The sequence below is a fragment of the Haliaeetus leucocephalus genome, unplaced genomic scaffold, assembly GCF_000737465.1.
Source record: "Haliaeetus leucocephalus isolate CR32 unplaced genomic scaffold, Haliaeetus_leucocephalus-4.0 Scaffold162, whole genome shotgun sequence".
NCBI lineage: Eukaryota > Metazoa > Chordata > Aves > Accipitriformes > Accipitridae > Haliaeetus > Haliaeetus leucocephalus.
The window spans coordinates 6,272,949-6,288,584 of record NW_010972598.1 but is presented as its reverse complement, the minus strand read 5'-3'; the positions used below and the strand labels follow the sequence as shown (position 1 = coordinate 6,288,584).

Here is a 15,636-nt window from a genome sequence, read left to right as displayed (position 1 = left end):
GCTGATGGCTGAAATCATAAGCAGAATAACTGAACAGGCGTGAGTATGCCACCACAGAATAATTCATTTTCAAGATATATATTATGTGTTCTTGTGCAATGTGGGGCGGGGCGGGAGGAAAAAGGAAAAAAAAAGAAGGAAAAAAAAAAAAAGGACCTCTAATGATATAGGCCTCTTTGTGCTTCTGAATTTCAGAGAACATTGTTTGTATTTCAGGAATGCTCTGGGTGAGATGAATTATTTCTAGCCTCCTGTATTTGCATTTCCTCCCTGCTCCTCTTACCTCCTCTTTTTCTCTGTATGACTGCTGCATTAGCAGCTGCAGGCTGCCTGTTGTCTTCCTTTTTGATTTGTGCAAAGGTAGCAAGTTATGCTTGAGCATGCCCACCTCTATGTGTCCAGGAGGATATGCTTAATCTCGTAGGCCGCTATCTTCATTGCCCACAAGACTGGTCTTGAAGCAACACAGGCTTACCCCTTATTTCCTTTGAGGAAACAATGTGTTATCTTTCAGTTTTAAAGATTATTTTATTTGCTGTACTCTTTTTGGCACAAAATCATCGATCTGGTCTCTGGTCTTCAGTTATGTCACTCTCTTCCTACACTTAGGAATTATCTATTTTTATTATTGATACATAAAAGTATAAAGCATTTTGAAGAGTCCTTATTTTCACCAAAATTATATGGTCACTTCAGTTTCCAACGGAGCTCCTCAAATTGACTGGTATCGGTCCCACAGACCTCTGTATTCAAAAAGTAACTGTTACACAGAGAGTAGAAAAGTTCACCTGACTTAACCTTTTCTACTTCCAAGACAAATATCCTGCTTCAGTTGGAACTGCTACTTTTATGTAGAGACTGCAGATCATGAAAAAATGTCTGCTAAGAACTCCTCACTTACCATGCTCAAACACGACATGTCATTTAACAAGTAGATTATCTCAAAAGGTGCTGCAGCTGAAGGAACATATCAAGTCATACGCAGACATAAATCCCACTGTCTGCTCCCTGTTCTTCTTTCCTGCAATCAGCAATTATATCTCTATGGTCCTCTTAAACAACAGCTTCTGCCTGCCAAACCCTTCCCTTCTTCAGTATTATCTAAGCTTGCCCAAAGTCCCCTTCAAAGATGCCAGTCTGCTAGTAGACATTCTCTTGGACATATGCTCACATTACTGTTAGAATAGCGGACAAGGGCTCCCAGTAACTACTTTTCCCTTCCCTTTTGCTATCGAAAATAGTCTCATGGTCTGGTATGGTGGATTATTCACTTCATGAGAGTCTGTAACAGACAACATATATACTCCTTTGGTTGCATGAATTATTTAATCAACAGTCTTTATTTGTTTACTGAAAAACTGATTTCCAAATTGTTCACATTGTACATCATCAATACACAGTGATACCCTTCCATTTTAATACTGCCCTTTATCAATGAGGTTAGTTTTGGATTGAAGCTAACACTGGTAGTAAGCCAGTTTTAAGATAGACTTTCATCTAATAACATCGTTGCAGATATATCAGCTGCACTTCTGGCAGCCTTTTCCCTATGGCACGTATAATCTGAGAACTTTCAGGATTTGTTAGTGTATCATTGCAAAATATTCCCTTCCTTATGACCCTCCACTGCAAGTATCCTGCACCTTGCTCCCGTCCTCACAGCACAGGAATGTCATGCCAGCGTATCACTTAGGGTATTTTCCTTTCCCCTTTCTTTTTGTGTTTCATAATAGGAGTGGACCATGGTGCCTGTAATGTCAGTCAGACTGTCTCCATGTGTCTTGCTGGGTTTCTGACTTCTGTTAGTACACTAGTTCTGTATCAGTGGTTCTCATTGTTTTCATTCTTTCCCTGCTAGTTCAGCTGCCATGAATTTGCAAGACGGGGATAGATTTGTATCTGCAACCACGTATAGCATGCTAGAATCACTCAACGTGAACAGCACTGTCTCAGTTCGGGAATCTTTAATGTCCCTAAGGTAAAATTCCAGAGTTCTCAGCTACACGAGTTCTGCTTTCTGTTAAAAAGTTAAAAATAAGATAAAATGAAATAAACCTTTCTACATTTGTGTACTGTGTGCAATCAACAGCACTCAACTGTCAGAGCTTGCATTTCAGGCTTTACTGAAAGCAACTCTTCTTTCACTTCACTTCCCCCAGTGATAAAATAATTAAAAAATCCTACAGCTTCACTTTCTCATCTCCGTCTCACAGACAACATCACGCAGAGTTGAAGTTTCTGTTTCCATATTTACATGGTCGTTCTGTCTGATAATTCTGATTTCCCAGTAAACTGAAACCCTTCAAGTTGCCTATTATGCTTTGGTTTTGGTGCTGCCTCGCTTACCTATTAATCACACACTTTTCCTTGCTAGAGGGATCTCACGAGACTTGCTGCTGCCACAATATTTCATGTACCACATGCTGGATAATAACATGCAAAAACATATCTTTCTATAATGAATTCCAGCCAAAACCACACTATTTCCACTGATTTCAGTAAACATTAAATATCGGTAAAATTACAATTTTTAAGATCACAAACATGTATTTTACAAAAGACTTTACTATGACAGCTAAGAATCCTGGTCCCTGAAACTACAACCTCAAGCTAAGATTCTAAATGAAAAAGAAACCTCTCACACCACTGCCGCTATAGAATGGAAATACCTGCTATACATTGATTACAAAACCCTTCCTGACAAGAGCTGAAGTTAGTTTCTTACACAGAGACGCTGACTAACCTTATTTTGAAAACAAAGGTGGGCAAGTCACGATGTGTTTGTTTTCAGAGTGTAATTACAGATAACCAATTAAATCTTTGTTGAAACAGCCATCATAAAAGATCCTATATTTCTGGCATTGGAAGGCACTTTTATAATACAAAACCAGAAGCAGAAAATAGAGGTTGTATATCATAGAGGTTTTATATCAATAAAGGTTGAATCATTCTATGATTCTATATGAAAATAGCATGAACTACCTTGGATATCAACAATCAGCTTCATTTTGACTGACAGGATACTATTTTCATGTTTTTTTCCCAGCTATGTGTATAAATAACTTTCTGTATCTAAGAAGCAGCAAGAATGGAAAATGAGGTGTTTAAGACAGAACTAATACACCAAACACTAAAGTTTCACTGCTGGAGGAGCAGTATGCAGCTTGAGTGTATACCATTAATTGCCTTCTGTCAATCTCCAGAATAAAAGCACACTGCAGGTTTCATCCCATTGCACATTTACCTTTACAAGAAATGGCTCTAAAAACACAGCCCTATAATAGAAAAAAAAAAAAAAAAAAAAAATACAATCAGGATGTCTGATTATATACATAGCTCCTTCATAGACTACAAAATCTACTGAATTAGTCTCACATGAAACAAAATGGGTCTTCATTCTCTATCAGTAAAAGCAAAGAATCTTTTCATATTAAATTTATAGTAAAGAGTTTCACTTTGATAGAAGAATATTTTTAGAATGGCAAAAGATACACCAAGCATGCATTCCCATCTGAAGCAGGAATTTAGCACTTGTTTCTAATACTAGTTTAAAATTAACCAGTGGTTAGTGACTAAAACTCAATCTCATAGCTGATGCCACTGTAACTAGAAAAGTGTTTTGCTTATAAGGCTTACTTCTGAAAGTTAGCAAGTGACTGCCAGTTCCTGAAGGACATGATGAATGACAGAGCCCCTTTTCATTACGATTTCTTTTAAGTCATCTGTCTGCACTCCCTCTGAATGTGCACCTACAAAAGTCCTTAATGCCTTCAAGAAATCCACCTACAGCTTCTTAACTATGGACTTCAGAGTCCACAGTTGCTCTACTGTGTTTTTAAATTGTGGTCTGCTGTGATGCAATATTAAAGTAGCTAACTAAAAGTGCTTTTTTTTTTTTTCTAGATTGGGTGTCCCCTATAGGTCAGCCTCAAATAACTGAGAACTGAAGAGATTTAGCATTTTTTTTTTAATTAACTCTTATTAAATATATAAATATGGATATGTTGCCTACATCTATGTATCTGGCTGCGTAGATTTGGGCTGTGGTATATCAGCATATATTTTTTTCACAATTTCCTTTTTTTTTTTCTTTTTTTTTTAATTTTCATTCCATTTTTCCCACAATATTACTACAAACTTTATAGTTCATCACTCCATATTGGAATTATTGCAAGATAAGCATATAATAAAGATCTTGCTTACGAAGACCTCACAAGTAAAGAGTAACCTTCATAAAATGGTTTTAATTTAGCACCCCAGACTACTCTTTTTCTGCCATTAAAAAAGTGTTATTTGCAAAGGTTCTACTAACATGTTAAAAAAAGTCTCAGCAAATTCAGTTTTGAAATCAGAGATGACAACAACAACTAGTGCACATTTCCTTTTAAGATGTTACCAAAATGTAACATTTAGATGTAACCATCTAAATAGAAGCTGTCCCATTTAGCTATTATTTTGAATATATTCGTGAATATTTCTGTAATTTGAATGCACACAAAAAGTGAACAAATAAAAATATTAAAATAAAACAGGCTAGCTTGGCTTAATTAGGTCACCACTGGAAAATAAAATGATAACAAGAAATATCTTCAGAGAAATGTTCGTTGCCTATCACTGGTCTTATGAAGATTTTTGGGAAGTAAAGCAAATGCTATCTCCAAATATGATAAATCTGAATTGATCAGTAGGGCAAGCATAAGCATGTGCTGCTGACCTAATAAGCTTTTACTAGGATATCTAGAACACTGATCTGACATTTCATAATTTCACCTTAAAAGTAAAATCTAACTTAATATTTGGTGGTTTGAGTTTATTACAAATATTCTAAACTTAGCAACGACAGCAACATCACTTACTTCTCAGATTTCCCATTCCAGGAGTCAGGGTCATTCTGGGAGGCAATGTGCTGTGATACGGTGGAGTAGTGCTGAATAAGATATCATTTGGCAAGGCCTGGTCTAGCATTGAGCTTCGAGAGCTAGCATATGAAGATCCTCTTCGATTGCTACATATACTCTCATCAGATAGGGTACGGTAAAGTGTCCTCCGTGGAGAAAGGTTTCCATAAAATGCAAACTAAACATCAAGATATGAAGATATAAGAACACATATTACTGGATAAATAATTCACACAATCATATCACATCATCAGTGTTGGGAGTATTTTTCTGGGCAGGCAACTCTGGAATTCTTGAGCTAATATAGAAGATCAGGGATTTGTTCCACCCTATCAGATCTACTGGGGCCTCAAAAGAATTACTGAACTAGATTTTCATACTTCCTCTTGATATTTTGGAACATGTCACCATGAATTTATCAGATACTGTATAGTTTTATTAATTCTGAAATGTTAAATGAAACCTCCATAGCCTTATGACAGCAATGTTTTCCAGAAATATATATATAAGATTACCAGCTCTGGCAACATTTATTCAAGACTATACACAGAACTGTTTGATTTTAATTTGAAATGACTACGCTTTAATGTTAAACATTCTGAACTGATATATGGTGCAGTATAATTCATTGGACGATAAAAGTGACTTGAGACACTGCAACTCTCCAGATATCATGAAACAGGCTTAGAAAAGAGGATAATGGAGTTCAGTGAAAACTGTTTATGCTTTTCAAAAAGTTACTTAAACCACAACCCAAATATCTACAGCAAAACAAGATGTTACTGTATTGTAAAACTGGGCCATTCCACCTCTAAGTCATTCTTCAGCACTGCAAATCCAGTTATTCTTCACATCTACAAATGTCAGTTAATGCCTTAATTATTTTAACTGGTTTGTCCTGCACATAACAATTTAATGTCCTGTCCTGTTTTCTTTGTAATTAATTAGGAGTTGCACACTCCCTGTACAGAATGTATGCTTAAGAGCAGTGGCTTTTTAAAACAGTGAATATAGCACAGAATTAAAGAGATCTACATTGCTATATTTCTGACAAAACTTGCTCACTGATGAATACTTCTAAAAGGAATACACAGAAACACTCAATCATGCCACAAGACACAGTCTTTACAAAACACTTAAATACACTTCATAGTGCTAGTTCAGGAAAGCATCTGTCTTGATGACAACTAAGAACCATTGTTAGAATGCTTAGCTGTGTCCCACAGAAAATTGGGGGATATTCAGATTCTAATCTAGGAAAGCATCAAAATTCTACATCGGTTCTAGAGATTTGCCTGAAACAGATACGGGCCGTGGAATAAACATCATCCAAAACTATTTTAACATATATGTAAAATGTTCACAACAATAGACATAAGCAGCATCCCTAAACGAATGGATAGAGGACATACAGAGCATCCTTAAATGGATGGATATATGGTATCCTTCTATAAGCAGTGGTTACAGAATATCAAAAGACACCGAGCCTAATTAGGGCCCACATTGGGCAAAGGGTTGAAAGCCTTCACCCTCTGAATTGAAGGGTCTCCGACCCTCTTTCCTGAAATCAAGATTCCCAGCAACCATCCTGCTGCAATTCTTGCCTGTTACTCAACTCTCCTCAACCTTATACTGCATCTTCTATCTATAAAGGTTGTTCACTAGCTATCCAAACATGTTGAATGTTAATTGTTGGAGCTTTACCGAGTTTCCTTTCAGGGTGCAACAAAAATTAAATGTTACCTAGAGGGCTCATTATTCCCCAATCTATGAAGAAGGTAAAACCAAACCAAACCAAAAATGTGATTTGATTCTGTAGAATCTTACATATTCAGAAAATCCCTTTTTGGCTTTGCTGTCAAAGACAACTGACTCACCTATACCAAGATTACTATGCTCTATGAAGGCATAATCAAAGACTGGATACTGCCAAGCCGTACGGCTGGGGATCCCCTGCGAGTCAGGGCCTATGGTCTCTCTCACTTTGTGAGCTTTTGTTGGAGTGTCTTGGGAGGGGAAAGGGAGAGCAGTAGTTTATCTCAGGATTGCCACACCTCCTCACTCCTTGCTGTTTCTTATTTAGGTAGCCAGAATCATTGGAAGCTCTTGAAATCATCACAAAAAAAACTATTATTGTATCAATCATAAATCATAAAAACCTCTAGGACATTATTCATGGGAATTCAAACACATACAATGCATACTTAACATACTGCACGTTAAAAAATATATATGATCTGAATTTTAAATTCAATTCTGCACTTAGAGGATTCCCATGCGTTACTTTTGTTCAGACATGATGATTATGCTATTTAGCACATTGTATAAACACAGTGGGTTAAGGGAGCATTGAGTTAATATCGAAGTGTGACAACTATCTCAAGTAATTTAACTGCTTTGTGCTGTATTCCACATTAAGCACAGAATTCAGAATCATGTATACTTTGGGGAGCAGTAAATTTTAAGTTCTCTATCCACTTTTTGTGAACTTTTAAATATTACTGATTGTCTTCATACTATAAAGATTAGATGTATGTTCTCCACTAGCATTGACAATTAAGCCTTTTGAGCAGTTGCCACTGACACCTACATGAATTCAGACTTCCAACGAAATTGTTGGTACTGAGTATCACAGGGCAGGGGAAAGCGGGCTACTTTTATTCATGTGCCTTGGTATCATGTGAGGTGCATAAATTCAGGCGTCCAACCTTGAAAATGTTACTTTTAATCTTTGAAACTATAATTAAGTTGCTCAGCCTGCACCCGTCTCTGCTCAAGCTAAGCAAAGACATACTTAAGTAATACTGTATTTCATACATAACCATCAAACTAGATATCATTTTCATATTGTGGAAATGATATTTTGGGACTTATGGTCAGTACTTATAGCATCCTCACAGAATATACTTAACTTTTACAAAATGATATTGCCTTCTCTACAGCAATTTTGGGAATACCAGAAATTCATTTCTAAGGTAAATGTGTCTGAGATACAAAGAGCCAAAGAAAGTAGCTAACCTTTCTTCTCCCCTCCTCCATAGAGAGGCTGTCTGGCAGCATCAACTTCAGAAAATCTTCTTTGGACAAGACTTGCTGGCTTTCAACAATGGCATTCCTCACAGAAGTTTGGAGTGGACTTGATGCAGACACAGCATCAATATCATCATACACTCTGTTGAGACAATTGGTGGTTTTAGCAAGAGAAGCAATAGTGCTCTTGGATTTGGAAGACTGCATTCATGTTCTGTCACCAAGTAAAAATTGTTAGAATTATCTCCTAACACAGCACACTCTTATTTAGAACATTTTTTTGATCATTTTATATTTATGAAACTGGTTTTGGGTCCAAAATGAAATTCTTAAATGACTGAAAAATCAATTCTAGCAATTCTAAAGAATGATTTAAAGAAGCATAATGCTCATATCTCCTAGCTTGCCTCTCTCTTTTTTACACACCACACTTCTCTATTGTAAAAGTTGTATTTATAGCAACATTTCCAATAGTTCATCACAAAATATTTTAACTTTTACTTCCTTAGCAAATAAGAAAACCAGTATTTTATAGTGTGATATTGTATCCAGCTTCACAATCTGGCAAAATTACTATGGTCATCAATGGCAATGTTTGAAATGTATTGGTAATCGATTGTGCCATGTGCCAAGTGTGTTTTATTATCAGCAATTTCATAAAGCACTTCAGATGAATAAAACAGCTGTCTTCCTTAATTACTAGCATATAAAAATTTATTTACAGTCAACAAAAGAATGTCAAACTGAATTATTATCTTTCAGCTTCCTTCTAGTGAGAAAGGAGGGAGAGAATTTTAACAGGTTTACTCTGGAAATGCGGTCGAAGGAACTAGAGATTCCCAGTCACACAGAACACACATTTGAAGGCATTACTTACTGCCAAGTGTAGCACAATCAGTGACTCTGTCTTCAGCAGAGAGGAAACAAGCTTTGCTATGGTAAAGTGTAATTCTCAGTGAATTATATCCTATAGTGGCACAACATTCAGCAATTGACCTGATTTTCATCATCACTGCTAATTAGAGATGTTATTTTATTTCAACGTAATTATCCTCAGAGAGATACTTCCTCTCTGTGATGTATAGAAAGCTTTCCTAGAAAGAGAGATGTGAAGCAATGCTGTACACCATGGAAAAATCTCAAAATATTTTCTGATATATGAAGTGCTGCCATATTAAATTAATATTTCTTAGATATAACTAGCTCTTAAAGATACTTTTCTAAATTGCTGTGGTTTCAGTCTAAATACCATGATTCATTACACAATTTTGTTTTAAGGGTTCCGTTCAAAATAAAGAGAAATTGTTGCAGGAGTTCATCAACTTCAAAATGCAAAAACTTGTGGGAATCAATGAAGTTACCACTTTTTAAATGCAAATACTACTACGACTGAACCATTTAAGCAGTTCAAACATTGGGGGGGAAAATATGAAATCACTAGTACAGTAACTCAAAGAAACACAAATAACCAGGACAGGAAGGTAGTAACATCTATTTTTGAAAATTAGGAATTTAAGAGCTTAACTTCAGGCTCATATTTCATAGCATATATATTCGAGCTTGTATTTTTAAATACAAATTTTGCCATAAATATGCACATATATGCAATATGAGACATTAGATGCAAATAACCCATTCCCATTAAACAAAGACTAATCCCATATCAAACATTTGAAAATCAGGTACTGCATGTCCTCTTGTCAATTTATCAAGATATATAGGGCTGACTATGATTTACTGAGAGATAGAACTGAATAGCTTATGCACAAAAAGAAAGCAAGGAGGTTATTTGAAAAGATGATTTTGAAGATAACAGGAATTTAAAGGTTAGTTTTAAACAGCAGATTCAAACATTACTTATTACTGCTGCAGCACTGTGAAAGTATCATCTCTATCCATATTTGAGATACTGCACCTTATCCTTTGAGTACAAGCCTTTTTCTTCCACCTAAGAAGAATACATTTCTCATGAGCTATGCCTGTGTTAAACTGTACATATAGCTGTTCATTAGAACTGCTCTGAATATTTTTGTCTAAATGTTGCTTGCTAGAAAAATACGCAGTTTTATTGAAGCCTGCACATTTTGTAGAGTCTCGTGAAGAGAGGGTGAGATATATCCACACTTGATCTTTTTCTTGTGGGGTCCTAACCACCAGTTTGTACCTGTTCATTAAAAACAAAGCCAGTAAAAGATACCAAAGAACCACTAAAATACCCCCAACTGGCACTAATTTTTTAGAATTATCTACCATAGATCACTGATATGTTTATGGTCATCTCTCTCATCTGTAATGTATTAGCTGATGTGATAGGCAACAAGGTAGTAAGGTTTACCACAGAAACATTAGGAAGTAAGCTTTTTTCAACTAACTAAAGTTCCTGAAGATTTGCAGAAAAGGTCTTGAAGACCTTAATAAAATTGTACCTTCCCAATTATTTACTAGAGATTCAAAATGGAAATTCAGAATGTCTGATGTAGTCATACATTTTTGCCTACACACACTTTCAGAAATTTCTGTCAGCTTGCTGTATTTGACACACGGGAAAAAGATGCAGGTGGAGAGGACAGAGAAGAAAACTGCATCCTGTGTAGTTGTTGCCTTTTTTTCTTTTTTTTTTTTTTTGGATGTATCTTTGGTACATAAAGGTACATAAAAACCCCCAAACATTTAAAAGCAAAACGGAATTTGTAATTTTTAATTTTTCTAGCCTATTTTAAAATTTATTTCCATTACCCTTCTTCCCCCAACAAAATGAAACAGTGTTCTTACTCATGGCATTCAGAAACTTCAGATTCTTCAGGTGTAGGACTTCCTTCTGATTTTTTCCATCCAATGACATATTTACTCACTGCTCCTTGTCTGTGGTATGGTTTTGAAACTGACCCAGAAATCTGTTGACTGCTATTCTGCGACACTATATAGACTTTGGAGGTATCTAGGGAGCCACTCTTTTTAGAGCAATGTGTTGATGGGCTTCCTGAATGATGTGACCCACTGCAAAAGTAAAGAAAACACACAAAAGCAAAAATGAAATCTATACAACAACAAATCAGAAACGCTTCACCTGGTATGCAGCTATAATTCTTAATGTTAAGTTTTTCTCAAGATTAAAATCAAGGTAGCAATATTGGTACAGTAATTTTCTACATACGAGCAGTGTACACATTAAAGCTCTTTGAGAACAGAATTCTGATGAGTTTCTAAAAAAAAGTAATGTATATAATTCAACTTGCTGAAATGCCAATGCAAACTGATACGAATTAAAATTAAAAGACTAAGTTCAAGACATATATATAGAATTTGTGTGTGCAATTTTAAGTAAATATGTACATACACGTTATTAATGGTATAATTCCATTTACATCAAGAACTACATAGGGAATTACCCCAAATATCTCTCTAATTATAAAACTTCTGTGCTTTTCCACTTCATGTTAATTTTGCCAGTTCACGCCAGTTTAAGCTGTGTCTTTCATTCAGTACCGCTGAGAATTTAATATTAACAGAAGTAAATTTCAGTTCAACAAAAACAGTCCTCTGGATAATTTTGATAGCCTCTTTTATTATGAATAATAGTACTAGTAGGCACTAATGAAACCTTTTACTGAAGACTCTCAAAATGATTTAAAATGAACTAAAGCAAACACGTCCTTGAAGAATAAATTTCCTCTTTTCACCTTGGAGGTGAAGTAAGCAAAGCATTCAGAACCCAAGTGCCTGGCCTAAAATCACAGGCTGGAACCTGAAGCAGCAGCTTCCAACTTTTGTTGTTGGTTTACAAATACCGAACACAGTGCTATCTTTTAATCTAATCCCAAAAGCATTGGATTAATTCAGAGGACCAGGAGGTGTTCTTGAAAGTGTAACAGAAAGTGGCTACTTTGCTGTCCATGCAGAGTCAAATACAAGCAATGCACATTAGATCAAATTAAAGTGCCTATTGTGGTAGAAAGTTGAATCATTAAGGCAATGGATTAATAATTTTGATCACGGTTAGTACGTGCATTTAATCTTAAAACCAATTTATTTTCTCTCCTCCCTCTTCCTCCCCAAAAAGCAGAAACAAGGCTGAGGTTTTGGGGGAAGAAAATAATGGGGGTGATGTTCAAAGGTTTTTTGCTTGCTATGCTTGCAAATAGGCAAATAAATTATGTAAATATGTGATGAATAAAATAATTCAGTTATGAAAAACTGAAATCTAAAGATGAAGCACACACTGAAGCACAATGTAAAATACATATCAGATCAACAGCAAGGACATTATCCAGAGAATTTTAGACTTCTATTTGCAACTAAATTTAAGAAAATTTGAGCATCCAACCTCATTCTGTACGTTTTAAACAAGGGAATATTTTTGAAGTGAAGAAATAAAATGCCTATAAAAGCCTAGTTTTAGATAATGAGTTCAATGCAATGGTTGGAAAAAGCAGTATATATTTTTAGGATCCAAAAGATGTTCTATGTAAGAAACAAAGCAAAACTAAGGGCAATGAAGCTAAGCTGTTTCAGCTACAGTAACATGAAGGTATTTGATAATTCATGTGCACAATTAATATAAAATAGGAGAGAGAAAAACATTAATAACAGAGTTGTGAGGCATAATGTTGTGCATAGCTCAAGTCAGTATTCTTGCTTGAGATACTGTTTCCCACAGCAGGTTTAATTCTGTAAATCTCACTCGGACACTACAGTATTAGTTTTTTCAGGGGGTTCTTTATCTGATGATGTTAGAGAATCAGGCCAGTACCTTTCAACCAACATCTTTCCTGTGCATTGCACTTTATCTTTTCAGTAAACCGAACACAATTTCAATACAGAAATGTTCCATTTACAGATCAATCACATTCCACCAGTCTGTGAGCTTGTTTCTTGAAGTTTTACACTGTTCAGCTACCGAAGAACAAGTTTACTATTTAACATTTGTAAAATAATTGTGAATGAATGCCTCAATAGTGTTAGAATTTCATCATTATAGATTACAAAGAAATACAAACTCAGTGTCTGACCAGTTGGAAAATACATATAGGATTCAGCAGTAGATATCACATGCTTATATGTTAACTCAACTTTCTTATCTCTATTTGAACACATCAGTGTTGCAGCATCACAGCTATAAAATGAGGTATTTTTTTGTAATGTATGCCTGTGGGTGCTGTATAGGTGATGCTATCTTTTAAACCCAACTGTAAAATTATTTATCACTCCAACATAATTCGAAGGATATGTAAGCAAAGTTTAAATAGAACAGTTGGGTCACATAACATAAGTCAGACATTTTCCTATAGTAAAAGGATTTGGCACACAAATTAGAAGGTGATCATTTGAAAACATTGATCTTGCCAAAGTGGAATTGGGCAATCCTAATGTGAGTCGTCATCTCAACAATAATTGCTACTTTGGAAATGCCTAGCTAAGCTCACTTAAAATCTACATGCTGCTTCTTTTTTTAAAATTTTTTAATTAATCCATAAAATGTTTATTCCATAGAAGTGAGCAGCAGATTACTTAATGGCTGTCTGGCACTTTAAATATGACAGCTGCCACACAAGTGTTGAGAATATGTATTCTAGCCATTAGAAATCTATTTCAGCTCATGATTATGAAGTCATAGAAACACAGAGCTTACTTCTCGTGCTTTAGAAGTCTCAATATATAAAATTAGATCTCAACACACACAAAGCAGAGTAAAGCTGGAGCATCTGCGTTATCACATGGGTAGCAAAAGTTTAATGACAAAGCATTTACCTAGTTTTCACAATAGTCTATACTATCTTCTATAACTTGCAAAAAAAAAATGATCTGCAAGTTAGAATAAGTATACAATACTAATTCACTCATGTCTAGCGCATAAAGAAATGAGGACACAAGATATTATTTGGTTATTTTCCTGCACTGATTGACATTGAAAACAGGAAAATAAGAGGGAAAGAAGAATAATTTCCTTGCATCCTTTACAGAGTAAAAACCTTAACACATAGACCAAAGCTTCAACTTCAAAGTCACCATAAAATGGGAATTGGGAGATAAAGGCAACCAGCTGTAAAAGAGTACTTTCAAAGTTTGCTTTCCAACAGATGTACCATGCAGACATTCTACTGGTAACAAAAAGAGCTGAAAATCAATCAGAAATTCAGTTCAACAAACAAAATTGTAAAGCATACATCACAATAATGTAAATTAGGAGGGACGGTATGCAATGCAGTTTCACTATATGTAAAAATTGTCCATCACTATATGTAAAAATTGTCCTTTGCAATTCTTCTGATTTCCGTCAGCATTAGCTCCCAGGTAATTTGTTGCACCGTACTAAAAAAAAATAAAATTGAGTTAAGTTCTAGGTGCAAACTTCCCTTTTATTCAGGGATGTTTCCCAACTTTAAAAACCTAAGCAATGTGCACAAGGTCACATACAAAGTCTCCATCAGCTCTGGGAGTAGGGCTAGCTATGCTTTTTAGGCAGACTCATCAGAAATTGCCTGAAAATTGCTCATATCGGCATTTAAATACAACAAAAAACCAAAAGCAGTTAAGTGCACTTTCAAAGAAAGATAGACAGAGTAACAACAATGAAGAAGAGTTCTCTGTATGTTAATCTGTAATCCATAATCCCTAATTTGTAAGAAACACATACCTGGAGTGAGAGGAAATTTCACTTAGGTCTCCCATACTGCCTTCAGCTGTATGACTGGTAGAAATAGCAGCAGCATAGCTATGAACAGCATAGATTTTAGCTGGATCATCATCTGGCCCAGGAGTTTCAGAAGACTCGGTCCACTGGTCAGTACGACAATGTACTCCAGACCTGCTGCCAGCAAGGTGCAAAGGGGCCAGAAGAGGAGCAGGCATGCAGGGAGCTGTATCAATTCCACTGTCAGTAGAAGCCCCCTTTATATATGTTAATCCAAGCAGCTCAGGATCCATCAGATCTCCAGAACCAAAGTGTTTTTCATCACTGTTGCTGGATGTATTACTGGATAGGGTGTTGCTGCTTGAGTGGCTTGAACAGCTTTTGTCTCCAATCTTAACAACAAGAAAACAAACAAAAAAAAAGATGCCCCTCAAGTTAAACACTAAAATATTTATTTTCATATAAATTACTGAATTTGTGCCATTCAAAGACCATTCTGTTATTTTTCACAGTATGCTGTAGTATAACTGCAAAGTATGAAAAGAGCTAATTACACCACCAGTTTCTATGAAATTAATTGCACAGCTGGCTAGACACATTAAAGGTTGATGTCACTGCAAATAAAAAGGCTCTAGTTCCATCTTCTATGGCAAATCTTAAGATCACACTTGAATTTTCTGATTATAGGACCTGCTTAACATCCATAAAATTGTATTTCTGAACAGTTGAAATAAGCATTTGTTAAAGCTAGAAGCATTGGTAATTATTTGTTAAAACAAGTTCTACTGCAAATCTGAAAAACACCAAAGACTGAATTATCGTTGGCTTTTTCTCAGTGTGGGTGAAATATGCAGCTTATTGGATCAAATCCAATTGGATGTGTGGCTAGTTAAACTGAAGCCAATTGCAATGTGTGTGTACCAGATGAAAGTAACTTAAGTCACATAGCATGGCTACTGAAGTGGAATAATTATGTCAGGCATTTATGTCAATAAAGTTGGGGGGTTTTGCTGGTTTTTTAAAAGAGATTTTATAGAGAGTTGGATTAACTTATCTCTGTGACACAGTAGCCAGAAT

At 35.6% G+C, this 15,636-nt stretch overlaps 1 protein-coding gene across 1 annotated transcript in view; it reads right to left on the bottom strand.

The window, feature by feature from the left end:
• SIPA1L2 (signal-induced proliferation-associated 1 like 2) overlaps positions 1-15,636 on the bottom strand; it is an 87,289-nt gene that overhangs the window by 13,717 nt on the left and 57,936 nt on the right. Inside the window, exons 13-16 of the mRNA XM_010562652.1 lie at positions 14,563-14,951; positions 10,701-10,925; positions 7,917-8,070; positions 4,857-5,076 (exon numbers count right to left, since the gene is read on the bottom strand). Coding sequence (XP_010560954.1) covers positions 4,857-5,076; positions 7,917-8,070; positions 10,701-10,925; positions 14,563-14,951 — 988 coding nt within the window. The remainder of the gene's footprint in view (positions 1-4,856; positions 5,077-7,916; positions 8,071-10,700; positions 10,926-14,562; positions 14,952-15,636) is intronic.